Raw genomic sequence first — 22,902 nt, 5'->3', positions numbered from 1 at the left:
GCATCACAACAGCAGGGGCGTGGTGGCACACGCCTTTAATTCCAGCACTCAGTAGGCAGAGGCAGGCAGATCTCTGTGAGTTCGAGGCCAGCCTGGTCTACAAGAGCTAGTTCCAGGACAGGCTACAAAGAAACCATGTCTCGGAAAAAGAAAAAAAAAAAAAAGTTTAAAACAGCAGCAAACTAGCCAAGTGTGGTGGCACTGGTTTTTGATCCCAACATTCCGGAGGCAGAGGCAGGTGGATCGAGGCCAGCCTGGTCTACAGAAGTGAGTTCCAGGACAGCCAGGGCTACATAGAGAAACCCTCTCAAAAAGCAAAACAAAACTTTAGAATTCTGTACATGTATACAATGTATTTTTACCATATTCACTGTGGACTTCAACACCTCCTGGATCCCTTTCCCCTCTTTTGTGACAGTGTTTTATGCACCCAGGTTTGCCTCAAATTCACTATGTACCTGTTGAGGGAACGGCTACTTGTTTGGCTCCTGGTCGCCCAGCTAGCTTAGACCCGAAATAATCACAGAGAAACCATATTATTTAAATCACTGCTTGGCCCATTAGCTCTAGCTTCTTATTGGCTGACTCTTACATATTAACTTAACCCATCTCCATTAATCTGTGTATCACCACATACCTAAGGCTAATCTTGAACTCCGGATGTTCCTGCCTCCACCTCTCAAGTGCTCGGATTAAATGCATGCACGATCTATTCCACATTTTAAACAAGATTTTATTGAGTGTTCTGCCCACATGTATGTACATGCGTGTATGTACATGTATGCAGTACCTGCAGAGGCCAGCAGGCTTCAGTTGTGAGCTGCTGTGTGCTGAGAACTGAACCTGGGTCCTCTGCAAAAGCAGTGAATGTTCATATGACTTCACAGACTCTTTTCTAACTTAGGGTGCTGAACCCCCTGCAAGTTTCCAGTCCACTATGTTCCCATAATGCTGAGACTGGCAGAACAGCCAGCCACTCCCTTCAAACACCAGTAATAAGACAGGACTGGACAAATGGCTCAGAGGTTAAGAGCACTGGCTGCTCTTCCAGAGGTCCTGAGTTTAATTCCCAGCAACTACATGGTAGCTCACAACCATCTATAATGAGATCTGATGCCCCCTTCTGGCCTACATACATTGTATACATAGTAAATCTTTAAAAAAGAAAGAGCTGAAAAAGATGGGTACAGGTAGGTTCCCTCCTGTAAGATTTGTGGTAGAGACTCGGGCTAGTAAAAACATTCCTATCTAGAAGGCTAGCCTGTTTCAGGATACTGGGATGACCCTGGACTACATACAGCTGTCAATTTAACATTAATGCAAAATGCTTTCCAATGACCCATGCTTTTTCAAAGGGGATTTTTCTGTGTGTGTCCAGGCCACATGCATAGGTGCTTGTGGAGGTCAGGGCATCGGATCCCCTTGGAGCTAGAGTTAGACAGTAGTGGGCCACTGACACGGGAACAAGCAGTCTTTACTGCTGAACTATCTCTCCAGCTCAATAATCCCAATCCTCAAAGATATGCCATGTGGCTCCAAGGTCTCATTTGCTGGTAAGGAAGTAGAGGCTCCAAAGATGTGGCAAGGTACCCCAGCCTGTCACATAGGTGGAATTGTGAACCAGGTATTTTTATTTATTGTGTATACTGTATTCTGCTTACATGCATACCTTCAGGCCGGAAGAGGGCACCAGATCTCATTACAGACAGTAGTGAGCCACCATGTGGTTGCTGGGAATTTAACTCAGGACCTTCAGAGGAGCAGGTGGTGCTCTTAATCACTGAGCAATCTCTCCAACCCATGAGCCAGGTCTTAAAGCCAGATTTGGACACTGCACATGACACCTTGACGGTTGATCTCAAACTTCCTGTTCAAGCCCAGAAAGCTTCTATCTTCTCACTGCAGCCTTGTTTAAGGAGCACCCTGCTGTGGTTCTGACTCTCCCCTTGTAGCCTTCATCCTCTGATGTGAGCCATGTGGATCTCAAGGGAGGTCTGGACTTCGGAAGTGGGGGTGGGATCACATGCTGGGATAGGATGACATAATGGTGACACAGGGCCTCCACACAAAAAAGACTAGCTGCGGGCTGGAGAGATGGCTCAGCAGTTAAGAGCACTGACTATTCTTCCCGAGGTCCTGAGTTCAATTCCCAGCAACCACATGGTGGCTCAAAACCATCTGTAATGAGATCTGGCGCCCTCTTCTGGCATACAGGGAGGCGGACTGTTGTATACATAAATAAAAAAAAAATCTTAAAAAAAAAAAAAAGACTAGCTGCAGAGGTTCAAAGTCAGTGCCTCCGCGTCCATGCTGGCCAGCTGTGATGGTATACACCTGACTCCAGGTGTGGGAAGCAGGAGACTCAATACCAGTCACAGCTGAAATGAGAATCATTTAAAAGAAAACAATCTAACCTGTATTTTTTGAAGAAAATTCCACTTCCCTTTGGACTTTTATTACACTGCTCAACTTCAGATGCTTTATTGAACCAGTGGACAGGATTATTTCTAGGAAAGTCAAGGCCCAGGAAGGACGTTTAAGGGCCGGAACTGGGTACAGCTCCATCTCCAGCACTGCATAAACTAGGTATGCTAGAACATGCCTCTAATATGCACGCGAAGGTGGGTCAGGAGTTCAAGACGAGCTTCAGCTGCACAGTGAGACTCTCTCTCTCTCTCACACACACACACACACTTAAAAAGAAAAAAAAAAGACAAACCACAGTACTTCAAAAGGTGGGTATTGTTTTACTTTAAGCAACAGTCCAGGACCTAGAAGTACAGGTTTCAAGGATGAGACTTTCTTCATGGTCAAGCGTCATGCACATGGCACTGAGTTATTCCATTACGATGTCCCTGTGGGACCCGCGCCTACAGCCCCATTCTGGGACTGCCTCCTTGTGCGCTTCACCTTGGAAATCCAGGCAGCTGATCGTACACCTGAAGCTCCTCTGCACCTGGGTGGCTCTGCCCAGCAGCTAGCCCGTCACAATGGCCCTGGCTTCCGTCCTCTTGCAGGCAGCGGGCGTGAGATGCACATCTTTGTATCATTCCACTTGAACAGGAAGGTGCACTTAGCAGAGGACGCGGTGATGGTGGAGCAGACACCAAGGAGCATGCTCCATCGCAGCCCTGTGGCTGCTGGGTGTCCCACCACAGTAAGCCAAGTACAGCATCCAAAACCCTGGTACAAATGCGACGCTAACAACATAGGAACCAGATCATTTGTTCTTTAAAGACAGTCTACTACTCCAGTCTACTAGGAAACACTCATGCCAGGGCCCACAGACCCAGAAGTCAGACACAAGAAAAAGGAATAGAGAAAGCATGGGGGATTTAAAAAAAGACAGCAGTACATAAAGTGCTTCTCTTTTAATGAAACAGATCCAAAAGATGTACAGTTGTGCAGCTCACAAGCATGGAAAAACAAACAAACAGAAGGACAGAGTTCCAACAGAAGAAGCTAACCCAAGACCAGGCTGGACTTGCCACCAGGGGGGTTTCTCCTGGATGGCGCTGGGGCCGGAGCCACTGGGCTGGGCACAGGAGCAGCAGGCACGGGCTTCTCTTCAATCTGCCCCAGGTTGGCTTGGAAGTCTGTGTCCACGTTTTCTAGGAAGACAGAGTTTGAGAATGGCTCAAACAAATGGAAAAACCATACGGAATACAACAGTCAGCCAAAGTCCTCACTTGGAAATGGAATCTCTTGGTGTTGCCCACTTGTTGCCTTTAATCCCATGTGATGGAGGCAGGAGAGTCAGGAGTTCAGGGTCATTCTTTGCCATATAGAATATTAAAGACCAGTCAGGGCTACATAGTGACACCTTTTTAAAAAGATAAAACACCAGACATGGTAGCACATGCCTTTAATCCCAGCACGTGGGAGGCAGAGGCAGGTGGATTTCTGTGAGTTCAAGAACAGCCTGGGGGGGGCTGGAGAGATGGCTCAGTGGTTAAGAGCACTGACTGCTCTTCCAGAGGTCCTGAGTTTGATTCCCAGCAACCACATGGTGGCTCACAACCATCTGTAATGAGATCTGGCGCCCTCCTCTGGCATGCAGGCATACATGGAGGCAGAATGTTTATACATAATAAATAAATAAATCTTTAAAAAAAAAAAAAAAAAAAGACCAGCCTGGTCTGCAAAATGAGTTCCAGGACAGCCAGGGGTAAACATGGAACCAGGGGAGGGAGACAGATGGCTCAGCAGTTAAAGGTAAAGGCATTGGCTGCTCTTCCAGTTCAGTTCCTTTGCCAGCACAAAGCGGCTCACAACCATTTTACTCCAATCCCAGGGTATCCAATACCCTCTTCAGACCTCCTTGGACCCCCAACACACACACACACACACACACACACACACACACACACACACACACAGTCGGTACACAGACATACATGCAGCAAACACCCATATACATAAAATTAAAAAGCAAACATGGGGTTATTACTTCCACAGCAATTTGACAATAAATGCCAGTGTTCAAACTAGTAATTCTAAAGAGAAATACCTTTGTACAGCAATCCTGATGATCAAGCCCAGGGTTTTGTAGTCAAAACATCAGCAACCCTGAAGATCAAGCCCAGGGCTTTGTACGTCAAAATAAACATTGTATGTACTAAATTGCTATTTAGCCCATCGACAAAATAACCAAACAAAGCTGCCAGTGCTGAGCAGACAGCGATTCACAGTAAACTTCAGGGTCAAAGGGAGAAATGTTGCCTCTGTCTTTAGGGAGGGAGGAAGACTGCTGTCCTAATTTCCTTTCTCCCCCATATCCATGTTTCTACTTTGGCAAACTGAGGATAAGCCCAGGCCACTTACTTCCTAAGGCCATCGTTTCCGGTGCGCCTCATTCTCCCCCAGACTCTGCCCTCACTTTTTTTTTTTTCCTTTCCTTCAGACAGGGTTTCATTATATATCCCTGGCTAGCCCTGGAACTCACCAAGATCCTCCTGCCTGTTTCCCAAGTGCTGGTATTAAAGACTACAGACATCCAGTTCATGAGCTGGTCACCACTGGTCCCTTCTCCCCTTCTTCCTGCACCTGGAACCTGCACCCAGACTGTGCCTTGATTGTTCTGTTTCACCTTCCAGAGTGCTGGGACTAAAGACCCAATCCGCCCCCCTAAGAGCCAGTCCAAATTCCTCCTTGTACCGACCCTTGTATTTGCTTGCCCAAAAGGCTGGACAATTTGCCTTCTATCCAACAGAGCCTTTCACTTGCAGATGCTCAGCACATCCTCCTTGATGGCGACTGAAATGGAGCTGCCCTTTATCCACCAAGGACCTTTGTTGTGACTTTATGACAAATGTGTAAAAGTTACAGCAGTCGGGAGCCCAGAATAACCAGGGGACATACATATGACCATTTAAAGAAGACTCTGCACTTGAGTTCAGTGAGCAGTTTCCCTAAGGAGCAGGGAGGGAACCATTATTCTGTGGGGCTCTCTCTTGTCTCCACACTTCCCTAATTTTAAATTACATTCACCTGCTCAAATCAGATCAGCTAGTTAGGGCTGTATCTCAGTGGCAGAGCACTTGCTAACAGTCACAAGATGGTGGCTGTGTGTGCGAGGGGCTGTTTTTAGCAGGTTCTATTAAGTATGGTCTAACAGTGGCAGTGTTGTGAAAATGTGGAGGTCCCAAATCCAACCCTTATGCTGGCCAAAATGACAGAGAGACAGACAGAGTGGCACATGCCTTTGATGCTCAGGGTTCTCTAAAGTCAAGGCCAGCTTGGTCTACAAAGTGATTTTTTGGTCTGTTTTTTGAGACAGTTATATTTTGTATCCACAAGGAGGGAAAACATTTCCTTTGTTACTGTGGTAGGTATGTTTTGAGGCCTTTAAATTTCACCATAAAATTATATTTTAATGTGAAAATTAATATGTATTCAATTAAAATTGCTACCCTGGAACATTGTAAATTTTTCTTATGACTCTAGCTGTCCGGAACTAGCACTGTAGATCAGGCTGGCCTTGAACTCAAAGATCAGCCTGCCTCTGCCCCCTGAGTGCTGGGATTAAAAATGTGCACCCGGCTACAAAGTGATTTTAGGGCCACACACAGGACCATATATATAGTGAGACCCTGTTTTCTAAAAAAATGTGGTTTTTGTTTGGTTTGTTTTTTTTCTTTTGAGACAGGATCTATGTAGTCCTGGCTGTCCTTGAACTCACACAGATCCTCCTGCTGCCACCTCACCAATACTGGGAGATTAAAGGCCTGTGTCATTATGCCCATCCTAAAGCTTTATTTATAAGTGCTTCGCCTGAGCATGCATGATGCTCACAGGAGTCAGAGGAGGCTGCTGGATCCCCTGAAACTAGAGTAACAGACAGCCGTGAGACACCATGTAGGTGTGACTCAAACCTGAGTCCTCTGGAAGAATCAGTGCTCTTAATCACCGAGTCATCTCTCCAGTCCAGAACCTCTTATGAAAAAAACTGGCAGTAAGCATATAATAATATTGGCCCGATTAATATGTTTCTTTTTAAAGAATTCTTTGGTTTGGGTTTTTTTTCTTTTTAGTAATCTTTGTTTGTTTTTTCAAGACAGGGTTTCTCTGTAGCTTTGGAGCCTGTCCAGGAACTTGCTCTGTAAACCAGGCTGGATCTCAAACTCACAGAGACCCACCTGTCTCTGCCTCCTGGCTTTTAGTACATTCCTAATAGAGTAAACCTTGACATCAGTGGGCCGGCAGAAGACGCTCTGGAGGGTAAAAGCTCCAGCTCCCAAGTGCTGGATTAAAGGCTTGCGCTACATGACTTAAAATACACACACACACACACACATACACACACACACACACACACACACACACACATACACATACACACACACACACACACACACACACACAGTTTGGGTTTTAATTCTCTAGTGATTTTACTTTTTATTTTTATGGGCATTGGTGTTCTGCCTGCATGTATGTTTGTGTGAAGGTATTGGGTCCCTTGGACCTATAGTTACAGACAGTTGTGAGCTGTCGCACGGGTGCTGGGAATTGAACCCAGGACCTCTGGAAGAAGAGTCAGTGGTTAAGAGCACTTGCTACTCTCCAAAGAAACTAGGGTTTTGTTTTGTTGGGTTTTTTTGGTTGGTTTGTTTTTCAAGACAGGGTTTCTCTTTGTAGCAGTGGCTGTCCTGGAACTCACTCCACAGACCAGGCTGGCTTTAAATTCAGACAGCGGCAGGCCTCTGTCTCCGAATCATTGTGATTAAATGTGTGTGTCACCACCGTCCGGCTAAAAAATATATTTTAATAAGTATTGCTTTTTTTTTTTTTTTTTTGGTTTTTCGAGTCAGGGTTTCTGTGTGGTTTTGGAGCCTGTCCTGGAACTATTTTAATAAGTAAAATAAATGTGGTCACACTGACTACTCTCAGCTTCATCCTTCCTTCTGGAGTATGGTGGCCCCTGAGGTACACTCGGGGCTCTTTCCCTGAGTCACACATGAACTTAGACCTCCAACAGCACAGCAGGAGCAGGGCAGCACGCAGACGGACAGACAGACACACGATCTGCACATGAACTTAGACCTCTGACAGCCCTACAGGAGCAGGGGCAGCACGCTGACAAACTTACCATGCATATCACCTTCTCCCTGGAAAAGAAAATTTCAAAATTAGTTACTGTTTTAATTCTGCAACCCAAAAAATGGTCATAGTTCAAAGTAGCTAATCTAGTTGAAATTAAATGTGAAATTCCATTTTGGCAAATGCATGATCCAGCAACAAGCTCAATACAATCTGGGGCAATGCTACACAACTGTCCTGGACAATGAACACCCAATGCCAGTGAGACACACACACACACACACACACACACACACACACACACAAACAGGGAGTGGTGAGCTAAGACATCCCCTATGTAGCTGATAAAGGGCCCTATCCACATCTGCTGCACAGCCTCCCCACACCTAAAAGTTGATGCCTCAGGGTAACCAGACCGGAAGAGTTCCTTCCAGACACACCCAGGGGGCTCACTGGCAGCTCTATCTGCAGACGTGTCCCACAGTGACGCCGGTGTTGTCATTTCCTGGAGTTCAACACAAACATTTAGACAACTGACATAGCCCTTCAACTCCAAGTTGCTAGCTAGATACAGGAGGTTCAAAGGAAGTGCAGTGCATGAGCTTCCGAAGGCCCCAGGGTTAATGCTGAGGGCCTAAGACTAACCTAATGGTAACACACTCAAGCGGATCAGTTATCTGACTCCCTGCTTCCCTTAGGTATTTGTTTCTCTCTCTCTTTTTTTAAATATTTATTTATTATGTATACAATATTCTTTTTTTTTTATTTATTTATTTACTTATTATGTATACAATATTCTGTCTGCATGTATGCCTGTAGGCCAGAAGAGGGCACCAGACATCATTACAGATGGTTGTGAGCCACCATGTGGTTGCTGGGAATTGAACTCAGGACCTTTGGAAGAGCAGGCAATGCTCTTAACCTCTGAGCGATCTCTCCAGCCCCCGCTTAGGTATTTGTTCAGAGGAGGGTCTCATGTAGCTCAGGCTGGCTTAGAACCCTGTGTAGATGATCCGGCTGCCACCACCACCCCGGTGCAGGGATTATCAGCATGAGTAATGTAATTTTGGTCTCATGTTGCAGTGCTGGGGGTGGGCCCAGGGCTTCTGGAAAGCTAAGAAAACACTCCACAAACTGAGCTCTGCCCCCAACCTATTGGCCTGGCTTTTTGTCTGATTTTATACTTTAATTTTCATCACCAAGTCTTAGCTCATTCCCTTAAGGAGATCTGAGCAATTAAAAAATGAACTTTTTTCAAGACAGGGCTTCTCTGTATAGCTCCAGCTGTCTTAGAACTCACTCTGAAGATCAGGCTAGCCTTGACTTCAGAGAACACTAAAGGCCTGCGATGCACCACCACCCCAGAGAGCCCACATTGTTCTCACACTGACCTTGAGGTCTAAGAAGTCTCCAGAACTCGAACTCGCTTCAGAGGGGTTACTTCTCTGCGCTCCAGGTGACTCAGAATCTTCCCTGCCACCAGTAGTAGACTTGGCACCTAGAAACCAATACACACTTTCTTAGAGACTATAACAGAAGGGGCTAGAGAGGTAGCTCAGCCATTAAGAGCATGGGCTGACCAGGTTCTTCCTAGCACCCACATGTTCACATACAACATGCAGGCAAAACACACACTTAGAAGAATTCCCAGTCACCCTGCCTGAGTCTACCCTATACTGGATTACAGGTGTGATGTGCACCCAGCCAGTGTTAGACTTCTTGCCTCTTTGGGTTCAGCCTTTGTTAGTCAATACCAAATCCAGCTGGATCAGTGACTTTGAATAGGGGTTACCTTGTAAAACCAGTCCCTGCTGCCGGGTGTGGTGGTGCACACCTTTAATCCCAGCAGTGGGGGGGGGGGGGGGGGGATCTCTGTGAGTTCAAGGTCAGTCTGGTCTGTGGGGTGAGTTCCTGGGCCCACAGGGCTAGTAAGGAGAAATCCTGTCTCAATAATAAAAACAAGACAAACAAACCAGCACCTGCTGACTTTGCCCAAGATGGAGGGTTTTCTTCAGGTGTCCCAAAGATGCTAGAAGCCATCTTGTTCTTCCTCACAGGCTGTTCTGATGGCTCATCAAAGCCTAGTGAAAAATTGGATCCACCACCTGGAGGCCGCAAAACCCTGGAAACAACAGTAAGATGTTAGCTTCAGATCACACCGAAACACTCCTTGGCACAAATATGTTCAAATACCTTTCACTTCCCTTAGCCATCTCCCCTGCTCCAAGACTGACTCATCTAGCTAGGAACCCGCTGCTGGGGGTCCAAGGCCAACAGTGCTCTATCTGTAAGGTCATCCACCACACCCAACGCTGCAACACTGGCCTGTCCTCCAGATAACAGACTGGTGTCTCCCTTAGAGAAAGGCTAAGAGGGAGAAGGGTCTCTCTGGGCTTAGCTGAATATATCTGCAAAGCCATTCAGACAAACATCTTGTTATTTATTCATTTGGAAGAATTTCCAACTTAGACAAGGCAGCACACACCTGTGATCAGAACTTGGGAGACTAAGGCAGGACCTCCAGCCCCGGTGAACTATAGCATCAGATAGTCACCAAAGAGGATAAATAAAATTTTTATTCTCAACTAAATGAAAAACAAAAAAAACCCCAAAAACAGAAGATGCTCAGCAGACAAGGGTGCTCACCTACTAAACCTGAAGACCTAAGTCAGATCCCCAGCTCCCATGGTAGTTCACAAACATCTGTAGCTCTGTTCTGGAGACACCCTCCTCTGGCCTCTGCAGGCACTGCACACTCATGGTACAGACAAAACTCTCATATACATACAATTAAAATATCAGGGTTGGCCATATCTAAATCACAGTTCCCAAATCTATGGCTCAGGGAACACAATGGAAGAGCGGCCAGAAAGATTTAAGAGCCAGAACACCAGGATGTCTGCTGCAAAAACAGCCTCTCCTAGAAATGGCTGTGCAACAAGCCTGGAGCAATGACACTATCCAAGAACATACTAGGGCTGGAGAGACAGCTCAGCAGTTAAGAGCACTGACTGCTCTTCAAAAGGTTCTGAGTTTAATTCCCAGCAACCACATGGTGGCTCACAACCATCTGTAATGAGATCTGGTGCCCTCTTCTTGCCTGAATAACAATGTATAAATAATAATACTAACACCCGGTCTGATCCCTAGACAAAGAACTACAGGCGACTAATGATTTCTGGTAGAGGAGGTATTAATTAGCCTCCTCTCTTATTGGTTATCCAATAATACAAAAATGTCAGCTCTGTAACCATATACACACAAACAAGAAAAAAGGACTCAGTGGGCTGTGTTTGTATTTGCTCACACATACATATACACAGTTGGATGTAAAGGAGAAGAGAAGACGACCAACTTGCTAGTGAGGTGAGGTGAGGGGCTGAGGGGAAGACAGAAAGTGATGGAATAATATTTTAATTAAATATGTATAAATAAAAAAATAATCTGGAACTGGAGAGGTGGCTCAGCAGTGAAGAGTAGTGGCTGCTCTTTCAGAGGATCAGGGTTCAATTCTCAGCATCCACATGGCAGCTCACAAACATCTGTAACTCCAGTTCTGGGGAATCTTACATTCTCCTCTGGCCTCCATGGGTATCAGGCAAGTACATAGTAAACATACATACATGCAGGCAGAACACTTACATACATAAAATAAATGCAATCCTTCTTAAACACCAACAAATGTTTCTGAAAACCCCGAAGCCCACTTACTATCCCATTGCTCACCTTTTATAAAAATTGACTTAAAATTACTGAAACCTAATGTAAGACCTAAGACTTTTGGAGCTGGAGAGACGGCTCGGAATTCTGTATACTGCTTTTACTGAGGGACCCAAGTTTGGTTCCCAGAACCCACACTAGAGCACACGGCCACTTGTAACTCTAGCTTTGCACACTGCACTCACATGCACACACAGATAGACACTTAATTAATACAACAATAAAGGCAGGAGGTGGTGGCACACACATTTAATCCCAGCACTCAGGAGGAAGAGGCAGGTGGATCTCCAAGTTCGAGGCCAGCCTGGTCAGAGAAAATCCCAGGACAGGCTCTAAAGCTACAGAGAAACCGTGTCTTGCGAAACAAAAGCAAACAGAACCACCCTTGGCCTCGGTAAGTAAAAGCATTTGCTAAGTTAAACCCAGCACCTCCAGTTGTTCCTTGGTCCCCATCACCTCCATCCCCCCAACCCTCCCCACCTTTTGTTTTCCAAGACAGAGTTCTCCTGTGTAACAGCCCTGGCTGACCTCAAACTCAGAGATCCCCCTTCCTCTGCCTCTCGACTGCTGGGATTAAATGTATGTGCCAGCCGGTTGTGGTGGCGCACGCTGGTAGGATTTGCTGAAGGAGGCAGAGGCAGGAGGATCACGAGTTCGAGGCCAGCCTGGGCTACAAAAAAAAAAATGTATGTGCCACCACCGCCCGCTTAAAGGACAGATAACTTTTTAATATTTATTTACTTATTTATTCATTATGTACGGTGTTCTGTAATATACATCTTCAGGCCAGAAGAGGACACCAGATCCCATTACAGATGGTTGTGAGCCACCATGCAGTTGCTGGGAATTGAACTCAGGACCTCTGGAAGAGCAGCCAGTGCTCTTAACCACTGAGCCATCTCTCCAGTCCAAGGAAAGATTACTTAGGAAAGTTGGTTTTCCTCTTCCATGTGTGCCCCTGGGATCTAACTTGGGTCTTGAGGCCTGGCACAGGTGCCGTTACCCATCGAGCCATCTGGCCAGCTTCTGAAGAGCTCTAGCGTCAGCACTCACGAAGATACATGTATGCCCGTGTTTACTGTGGCACTGTCCACAAGCCAAGTGAGGTGAGCTTGTGCCCCATCACAGAGAATGTGCCATACAAGCTCCGTGGAACTTTGTCAGCCAGAGGGCGGGGAGGGGGTAACTTGCTAGAGAATAGTTGTACCTGGAGATCTGTGTAGTAAATCAAGCGAACCAGATACAGAGAAACAAATACATCACATTTGTCCTCATTTATGGATCCTGTATTGCAGATACAAAAAAAAACATTTCTATTTTGCCATGAAAGCAGAAGGAGACCAGCAGGGAGAAGGGGGGTGCACTGGAAGCACAAAGCACACTTGAGACAAACTGTCTTTGTGAGCTAGGTAGTGACTCAAACCTGTAATCCCCGAATTTGGGAGTTGGAGAACTAAAAATCAAGGAACTCAGGGTCATCCTAGGCTGCATGGCAAATTTAGGCCAGCCTTGGCTACCTGAGACCATCTTAAAACCAAAAAGAAAAATCCTGAACTGATGAAACCCATCAGTACGCACAATAAAGACATGCCCCGCCCCCAAAATGTGTTTTGAACTGGGGTTTGGAAAGATGGCCCTGAGGTTAGATGCACTTGTTGCTCTTGCAGGGAGCACTCACGTGGTGGTTTCCCAGCTCATCAGTCCCAGAGGGTCTGATGACCACTTTTGGACCCCAGGCACAGGCATGCATCTGACTGCCCTGCCAGAGCATCTACATGGCAGCTCACAACTGTAACTCCAGTTCCAGGAGATCCATCACCCATGGCAAAACACCAATGCACGTAAGATAAAATTTAAGGAAAAAAAACACATAAAATAAATCTAAAAATTTTTTAATTTGAATGGATAAAAAAATGACGCAATTAGGTAGGCATAGTGGCTCATGCTGCCGATCCTAGCACTCAAGAAGCTGAGGTAGGCCAGCCAAGGCAATAGACTGAGATCCTGTCTCAAGATATCAAAAAATAAAGTGTGTTTGTTTCCATGTCTTTCTAGTTTATTCATTTCTGGTTGTAAAGTCAACAGATAGGCAAAAATATGCTGCGACAAGAATCCTTTACAATTGCCTCATGGCTTGATAAACACGTTCAATTTCATAAAGCATGTGTACCTGGAGAGGGCCTTCCCCAGCACCCGCTGTGTCTGGTAGATCCAGATGCTGCCTGATTGACAGGCTGTGGCTCAGCCTGTAATCCCAACACTCAAGAGGCCAAAGCAGAAGACCACAGTTAAATTCAAGGCCAACCTGGGCTACACAGACTGCCAGAGAGAAGCTAAGCAGTACACACTGTGATCCCAGCACTAGGGAAACAGGAGGGTAACCTGGTCTACATGGCAGGGGGCAGGAGTGAGAAGGGCATCCTAGGCACAAGAGGAAAGCCAGACAGCAACAGGAAGTTGACAGAAAGATGAATACTTGCCAGGATAGTACCCTGCGTATACAAGATGCTTTTCCAGCACAGGAGAACAGATGAAAGGTGCCTATAATTCTAGGCAATTTAAAACACAGCAAGTTTCAACCCTGGAGCTGGGGTGGAGAGCAACATCAGCAGCCTCAGCAACTTGGGAGACTAAGGTAGGAGAGTCAGGAAATCAAGAAGGTAGATACCACCTTAGGCAACATGTGTCCCAAATATTCAGGCAGTGTCCTTGGCTATGGCGCTTATTTTATGTGTGCTCCCTCCCCATGGGAAGCACGGAAACCAAGGCGGGCACTTCTGTCACAACCTGCCACTGCTGCCACTGTGGTGACCAAAATAAACCGGGTCTTCTTCTATATATATAAAAAAAAATTATTCTGTGTGTGTGGGTGGTTTATCTGCACACATGTCTGTATACAAGTATGTGCATGCCTGGTGCCCGAGGACAAAGAGGGCGTGCCTCTCTCCTGGGACTGGAGTCACCACGTGGACGCTGGGAAACAAACCAGGCCCTAGAAAAGCAGTCAGAGCTCTGAAGGACTGAGCCATTTCTCAGCCCAACTACCTTAACACAAGGACATTTATCATGGGAGTGGGAAGACAAAATGGAAGAGCAGCTGGGTATAGCAGCGCAGCCTCTAATCCCAGCACTCCAGGGTTGGGGTGGGGGCAGAGGCAGGGAGATCTGTGAGTTCCAGGCCAGCCTGGTCTACACAGTGAGACCCTGTTTCAAAGGAAAATCCACTGGTAGAGCACTTGCCTACCCTGTGTGAGGCCCTTGGTCTGACACTGCAAACCCAACCAGAGAGAAGCAGGGAGGGGAAGGGGAAGGCTGCCGGGAGAGGCCACACACCTGTAATACCAAGCACTGCAGGGCAAAGGGGCAGGAAGATTACAATTCCAGTCCACCTGGGCTACAGAAACGTTTAAACAAAAAGAGACTGAGGCTGAAAACCTGCTGTTTCCTGACCCAGTATGTTAAAGACTACAAGTTTCATTTTTTGAGACAGGGTCACAGGTAGTAGTAGCACAGGCTGATTGCAACTCTTGGATTGTCTTGCCACGGACCCTTGTTTGGAATGTGTCTTTTGTCCAATCACATTACACAGCTTCAATCTCACCTGTGCACAGAGCAATGCCGACTCTGTAAAAACCCAAAAGGCAGTTAGTTAGGTGCAGCGGTACACACCTTTAATCTTCTGAGTCCTAGGCCAAACTGGTCTACATAGTTGGGTTGGTTAGCTGCAGGATAGCCAGGGCTATGCAGAAGATCCCTGCCTCAAAGAACAAACAAAACACAGGCGAGCCTCTGGGTGGTTCACACTGGAGGCTCCTGGAGGGCAAGCACCTACACTGGCCAGGGAAGTCCAGCACCTACCTCCTCTCTACTCTAAACCTAATTATACCCTTCAGGATAAACCCATAAATCTAAGCGTTTCCATAAATTTTATGGCAAATTAATTAAACCTAAGGACAGGTTATAGGAATCCTGACTTACAGGCAGTTGGTTAAAAGCACAGGACAAGAAAAAGGGGAGGGGGGGCAAAAGTCATGCTCCGTATCTCGTGCCTATAATCAGAATGTGGGGTGCCGAGAGGTCTGGTGTGACTGTGAAGGCAGCAGGGACTGAAGTGAATTCCGGACCAGCCAGGCTAGAAATGGAGCTGTGCCTTAAAAACAAAGAAAAAGGAAAGTGGCTACGAGTACAGTTCCGTTGGAAGAACATTCGCCTAACATGCCCAGCTCCCCGGACTGCAGACACCGGGCATGGTGGGCACCGTCAATGGTGTGCTGCACTATTCCAGGTGTCGAGAGCAGCCACATCTACCCATGGCAGATCTGCTAGCGGGTGGGGGCCACACCTGAAGTGACAGGAATCCACATGGTTAGTTTTCCCTCCTCAGACTAGAAAATGAACGCCATTTAGAACAAGGTATACTTACTTACTGGGGAAACGGTATAAAGACATATAAACATACAACTGTGAACAAACCTTAAATGCACAAAACTCCTCAGCCCCGAGTGCTGGGATTACAGACGTGAGCTACTATGTCCAGCTGGGAACAGACTTCCTAAGGGATCCAGTGTTAACTGCCTAACCTCTATGCCTCAGGTTTTTCTATAAAATGAGGGGAGGGAATAGTATCTGTCCCATCAGACTGTTATTATAGGGACATCATACAAATATATATATTTTATATATATATAAAATCTGGAACATAGCGATCATGTACATAAGCTATTATTAAAACCATCTACAAGCCACCATGATGCTACAAGGGTGTTCCCTCTCACTAATGGATTTCAGATTAATTTTAATGTCTTCCTATTTTTCTGTACTTCTGTTAACCTAAAATTCTTTTAAAGATTGCTTCTGGGACCAGGCAGTGGTGGCACACACCTTTAATCCCAGCAGAAGCAAGCGATTCCAGGACAGCCAGGGCTACACAGAGAAACCCTGTCTCAAAAAAACAAAAACAAAACAAAAAACTGCTCTGGATAGATGGGTGAAGGTGCCTGCTGCCAAGCCTGACACTTGAGTTAGATCCCAGGAACCCACAGTTTAAGGAAAGGACTCCCCAAATCCCCAAAGCTATCCTCTGATCTCCACACACATCCAGAGGATATGCACACATGCACACAGGTACACTCACTCTCCTTAAAGGAAAAGGGGACAGAGAGGTGGCTCAGAGGTTAAGAGCACTGGCTGCTCTTCCAGAGGTCCTGAGTTTAATTCTCAGTAACCACATGGTGGCTCACAGCCATCTGTAATGAGATATGGTGCCCTCTTCGGGAGTGAAGGCAGACATACAGGCAGAACACTGTATACATAATAAATCTTAAAAATACACGCATGCATACATACATACAGGGTCAGACTATGTCTACCAAGTGTCAGCATCATGCTGCTTCAAAGTCAAAGTGATGTTTGAATGTGCAGTGGAATTTTAGTTGTTGCAGAAGACGTACAATAAGGAATGTTGATCCAGTGATTACATGGAGACCACAGAAGAGGCTATAAAGAATGTGGATCATAAATGCCGTCTGAGACAGAGAACAGGGTTCCAAAGTATTCCGAGGCTTAAAGGACTGCTACGTAGACTCCAAGCCGGACTGGCTTTATATGGTTCCATTTTCCTCCTGTTAGACAGCAGTGTGCTCGTGCAACAGAGGAGTGGATTACAAGGAGTAATTCCTGTAGGTGGTCGTGTGTGGGCTCAAGGCTGGAGTGGTGGAAAGCTCAGAAGAAGCCCGAAAATAAGGCTTCAGATACAATAGGGTTATTCTGTAGCTAAGCCCTTTTTGATTCAGAGTCCTCTTCTGGCCTCCAAGGCCACCTGCCTTCTACACACCCAAACGCAATTTTAAAAATAAACATTAAAAAGAAATGACTGTGTCTGAGGTAGACACGGTTACAGAGACAGGTCGCAGGGAGTTTGGGGCAGCCCTGGGCTATATATACAGGCTGGACTACAGAATAAGGTTTCTCTACAGGATCTAACTATACAGCCTTGGCTAACCCAGAACTCTCCGTCCTGCTTTTCCAGACTCCTGCGTGCTGGGGTTACAGATGTGTGCCATCAAGCGGGACACCAGTGTCACACAATAACACTTTCCCTACTGTCCACGCTGGATCCATCCCTAGGTAGACATCCTGGTTCCTGCCCTCCTCGCTGGACTCACACTGCTTTTTTCTGCCTTGTCCAGGCGCTCTAGTAATGTGGCCGCTTCTCAACTAAACCCAGGCGTTCCAGCCACCTTCCTCCTCTCTACTCCCTTCACTGCTGCAGGCACCTCCACTTGGAGCCTTTCCTAAGGCCTCTGGCTGGAATTCGCTCCACCCTTCCCCTCAGAGTCATTTAAGCTTTAGCTAATATCTCTCAATCTCTCTCTCTCAATATCTCTCTCTCTGTCTCTCTCTCTCTCTGTCTGTCTGTCTCTCTGCCTGGTTTGAGAGAGGTTTTCTCTGCAACTTTGGAGCCTGTCCTGTTACTCTGTGGACCAAGCTGGCCTCGAACTCATAGAGATCCACCTGTCTCTGCCTACCAAGTGCTGGGATTAAAGGCGTTTGCCACCACTGCCTGGCCCAGCCAACCTCTTAAATCCCACTCCTACACCCTGCTTCCTCCACGGGCTTAGGAGCAGCACAGCAGCTTAGTGCTCCTGGAAAGGGGAGCCACACATCCTTCTGGACACCTTTCTGAATCCTCACTGCCCAGCAGCAAGCACAGAGACAGCATAGAGCACAGGACGGAGTGGTAATCTCCAACACGCTTGACCTGTGGGCAGCGCGCAGTTTTGCTGCAGGATTCTCGGTCACGTCACCCTGTCCGCCCCCCCCCCACCACCACCACCAACCAGCACAAAACCTGCTCATAGTGCAGGGCCCCACAAAGCCAGCTGAGGCTGCCTAGCTGCTTGCTGGGCTCAGCACTGGCGGCTTCAGGCAGGGGGCCAGCAGTCACTGACAGCAGGACTGGAGTCCTCAGGCCTGGCTGCCTTGTGGGCAAGTGCTCCAAGTGCATCAAGGGTCAATCAAACAATGCCATGTCTGTCTGCAGGGACAAACCCAGGGAGTTACTTTAAGGTTCTCCTGTTTTCTAGCCTTGGACTCTCTTCTGGGGGCCTCTACCTTTCCCTGGAATGTGGCACTGGTGTCTCACTCAGTGAAGATGCCATGCTCAGGCCTGGAAAGAAGGCTCAGTGCTTCAGAGCGCTTGTTGCTCTTCTGAAGGACCTGTTCAGTTCCCTGCACCCACGTCAGGCAGCTCATTCACGGCTACCTATAACTCTCCAGGGGATCCAACACCTGTTTGACTCTGTGTGTTCCCTTCTCAAAACAAATAAAATAAATCTTTTATTTTTCTACAGAAGGGATACAAGTTGAAGAGATGGCTCAAAGGTTAAGAACACAGTCGAGCATGGTGGCACACACCTTCAATGCAGCACTTGGGAGGCAGAGGCAGGCAGATCTCTGAGTTCGAGACCAGCCTGGTCTACAGAGTGAGTTCCAGAAACCCTGTCTCGAGAAACAAAAACAAAAGCCAAAAAAAAAAAAAAAACACTGGCTGCTCTTCCAGAGGACTCATATCCAATTCCCAGCACCCACATGGTGGCTCACAACCATCTATAACTCCAGTTTCAAGGGACTTGACACCCTCTTCTGGCCTCTGTGGGAACCAAGCACATATGTGGTACCGTACTTTCAGGCAAAATATTCACCAAAAAAAATTTAAATGTAAAAGATACTTTGAAAAAGAAGGGGGGGGCGGCGGCGCACACAATGACATCAACTGGAGAAATAAAGATGGTTCAGCACTCAGCAGTGAAGAGTACTTGCTGCTCTTGCAGAAGACCTGAGATCGGTCCAAGGGGACCCATCTCAGGTGGCTCACCTCTCTAACTCCAGAGGACAGATGTCTCTGCCCCCTACAGGCACCTGCATTCATGCACATCCACATGCAGACATAATTTTAAAAAAATAAATATTCGATCAGATATGGTGGGCATGTCTTAAATCCCAGTACCAGAGACAGAGATGCGTAGATCTCTGAGACTGAGGCCAGCCTGTTCTACACACTGAGTTCCTGACCAGCCGAGATTACACAGAGGGACACTGTTTCCAAAAAAAAAAAAAAAAAAAAGGTAAACATCTAAAGCTATGTCTCTATGTCTGCCAATGCTTGTAATCTTGGCACTCAAGAGACTGAAAGAAGAGGTCCAAGCTAGAGGCTTAACCTGGGCTACACAGAGTTCAGGCTAGTGTAAAGTCACAAGGTCGAGATCCTATGCTGAAAAATAAAGAACTATGCTTTTTTTTTAAGTCTCAGATATTAAACACACCCAGAGTAAATTTATTTAAAAGTCAAGATAAATGTATTTAGGCATATACTTTATAAAGATGATAATCCTTACATTTAATCTAAAAAAATTTTTGATGGAGGGTATCACTTCAAAGCTGTAGCTAGCCTCAAGCTTGAAGCCATCCTCCCACTTCTGACTCCCTTGTGCTGGCTCACACCCTCACCCAGGTTCCCAGGTAATTAATGTTTAAATTACTACTAGTGGTAGAGATAGGGTCTAGGGTGACCTTTTGGGGTGAAGGGAAATGGGAGCTGCTGAGGATGGAGCCCAGGGTCCTGCCCAGGCTGTGGGGCTGTAAGCATGCTAATCAAGCACATTGCCAGCCCTAGAGGTTCTCATTGGCTGAGGTGTTTGAAATTTTTACCTTAAATGACCAAAGACATGTGAAATATTAAAATCAAAATCAACATGCCTCTTTGTCCTCCCTCCCTTCTTCCCCAGGGAGCGGGAGGCTTTCTGCACTAAGTGTAACTAAAACCTCATGAAATTCTTCAGAACCACAGTGGACTTAATTTTTTAGCCATGAAAAAACGGGGGGGGGGGGGGGGGGGGGGGGGATGCAACACGAGCACCCAGCCAGCTTAAAAACAAGCCAAAGCTCTGCCTGGTCCAACTTTTACTGGTCTTGCAATAGCAGGTACTACCTCCCCGATGACGTCAGTGTTGTAGAGACCATCTGAAATAGAGAGCGCTTCTCAAACAAAGGATTTGCTTGCAAGACAAAGTACTTCAGCTTTGGTTTTGACTCTTTCTTTCTGAACCACATATATGGTAACTGCTTCAGGACTGCCGAGTTAAGACCCAAAAATGTTATTAACAGACAGCAATTTAAAAAATAGCTTCTTTTCTTCCAATCCCGAGTGCCCATCTCTACCACACCACATTCATCACGAGGTTGCAGAGCAAGAGGCACGTTACTGAGGGAAGGGGGTGAAGAGAATCCGGAGAATACAGAAGGAGAAACTCAAAGTTAATAAAGACCAAGGCATGGAACCTGAGCAACAACACCGGAGGGTAAGTGATCACAAAGGTGGCCGGAAACACTTATTTTGCATTTATTTGTCTCACACGTCAAACATCCATGTAAAGGACCCAAGCTTTACAAAAAAAGCTTTGAGGATGAACTTGATTCTCAAAAGGTTACACATTACACATTATCACACCAGTAACCAAGGCCTGACCAACAGAAAGTTGGCTTCATCACACAAAACACAATCCAGCGCTCAATCTGTCCTCTGTAACAAATTACCTCATTGGAGGATGACAGGAGGGAGTGACCGTGTCTGCAAGGTCTACACTCTCAAGTTCCGCCCCACCCTCTAATTGCCCCTTCTCTACAATTGCACCCATTTTTTTATTACTTCGTGAAACTGAAAGCAGTGACTTCCGTGGCTGTCCCTCCCAGGGCTTCCTCCTAAACTACTCTGAAGAGGCTGTTTTTTTGTTGGCAAGTTCTCAAACCTCTGTGAGATACTGCTATTCCACGGCTGTCTTCTTAGCCCCACAAAATGGCTCCCTTTGTGCCATTCGGCCAGGACCCCAAGGCTTGGCCACACACGACTGCGGGTCATCATCAATGGCCATCACAGATGGCCAGGAAAGTGGACACTAAGCTTCTTCCGAGCCTTTAGCAAGATCCCAGGGATGCCTTAAAGGACTGTGTGCAATTCGCCGAGACCATGTCGACTCCCTTCACAGAACCCAAACCCTCCCACCAAGTTAGAAAGGACTAGAAAAAGGGTCCGAGCCCAGACACCTCGATCCTCCCCCAAAATGCAGTCTACTTGGTGGCAAGCAAGGTCCCAGCTTCCAGGAGGGGATACTACACACTACTGGAGAGACAATGGATGTCTCCATGGCCCCGCCCAAGCACAGACAACCTCCTCCTCCAAGGGAAACCTGCTCTGGGGTGAACTCATTCGGCCAAAGTCAATGGGAGAAGTGAAGAAGATGGCGTGGAAGGGCTGAGGTCCGAGGGTCTGAGCGCAGAAGACCCACTCGGGTCGTCTCGCGGCCCGCGCACTCGGAGGTGGGCGTGGGGAGGGGGAGGAGACCCGGTCTCTCCTTTGTTAGGCGCACGGAGGCACTCGGAGAAGAGGACCGCCACTCGGATCCTGGGCTGGAAGTGAGGGAGGCGATGACCGGCCCCGCCCTGCCAGAGGTGCACCTGCTGCGCGGACCCGGGGACCCGGCGGGCCACCGCGGGGACAAGAGCCTGCAGACCCGCAGGCACAGGGCTCAGATCTGCACGCTGCGACAAGGCGGAGGCCAGCACACTGCTGAGGCCACAGGCGGCAGCGCGTGGCCCGCGAGTGGGACAATGGGCCCAGGAACCGGAGCTCGGCAAGCTCCCTGGGCTGTGGGGAGACCACGCCACCATCGCGGAGCCGAGCAGTATCGCCGCGGGTGGCTGAAAGCCGATCCTCCCGCACACGCTGACGGACGCCAACCTGCCGTAATTGCCATACGGCCGCCACCTACGGTCCCCTCAGCCGTCGCTCCGTGGGAGAAAGGAACAGAGCCGCCCGATCGGGGCGGGGCCACCAGCAGAGGCTGTCCCGCTGCACAAAGCGGCGCCCACTCCTCGCTCTGCCACCCACCGCGAAGCGAGCTCGGCGCCCCGGGCGGCCCCGGGCCCGTTACCGCCAACGCCCCGCGGCCCGCACGAGCCCCTGAAAGCTCGAGCCCAGCCCTGTCGCCTTACCGGGAGCTGTTCCTGCTGTTGGGGTCCACACCCTTGAAGGTAGTGGTAGTGGTCATGGCGCCAAGGGGCGAGGTAGACTGGCGCAGGGAGAACGCCGAAGGGGACTGGGACCAACAGGCGCAGACAACTCCACAATCGCCACCAGCCGCGCTCCACGAGCCTCTGCCGCTGTGGGGCTCGCCGGACCCACGCTTTATAGGGCTCCCAGGGCCCACCCTCCGCGGGTCGCCATTGGCCAGTTTAAAAGGATCTCTTCGTTTCTATTGGTTTCCTACGGTGCTAATCACAGTTCGGCATCAGGATGGGCTGCCTGGCCACGGCTCAGCCTAAGCCCCGCCCCCTTCCTGTCCAGAGACCGGCCGCTATCGTCTCCCCTTCCCCCACCCAGGCAAGACCCGCTCCCCCACAAGTGTTCACTGTCACTTTTCAAAGTTCCTCGAGGGGCTGTTGAGGTGGCTCAGAAGGAAAGGCGCTTGCCGCCCGGCGTGACAGCCCGACTTCCAAGACCCAGAAAGTGGAAGGAAAGACCCAAACTCCTGAACCTCTGACCTCCAGCTGTGTACTCTGAGGTACACACACATACACCCCTAAACA

The 22,902-nt window shown here is 47.9% G+C and overlaps 1 protein-coding gene across 1 annotated transcript; it reads right to left on the bottom strand.

Moving 5' to 3' along the window:
• Window positions 1-3,356: 3,356 nt before the first annotated feature.
• Jpt1 (Jupiter microtubule associated homolog 1) lies at window positions 3,357-22,491 on the bottom strand. The gene is made up of 5 exons (XM_041636166.1): window positions 22,309-22,491; window positions 9,519-9,661; window positions 8,931-9,037; window positions 7,589-7,607; window positions 3,357-3,611 (listed from the first exon to the last, which is right to left on the bottom strand). Exons 1-5 carry the CDS (start codon window positions 22,362-22,364, stop codon window positions 3,463-3,465), a joined length of 474 nt encoding a protein of 157 aa, XP_041492100.1. The 5' UTR covers window positions 22,365-22,491; the 3' UTR covers window positions 3,357-3,462.
• Between the last annotated feature and the right edge of the window lie 411 nt (window positions 22,492-22,902).

Source organism: Microtus oregoni, unplaced genomic scaffold (assembly GCF_018167655.1).
Source record: "Microtus oregoni isolate MIOR12 unplaced genomic scaffold, Mior012 000048F_ref0000485, whole genome shotgun sequence".
Lineage (NCBI taxonomy): Eukaryota > Metazoa > Chordata > Mammalia > Rodentia > Cricetidae > Microtus > Microtus oregoni.
This window is presented reverse-complemented; position numbering and strand designations above follow the sequence as displayed.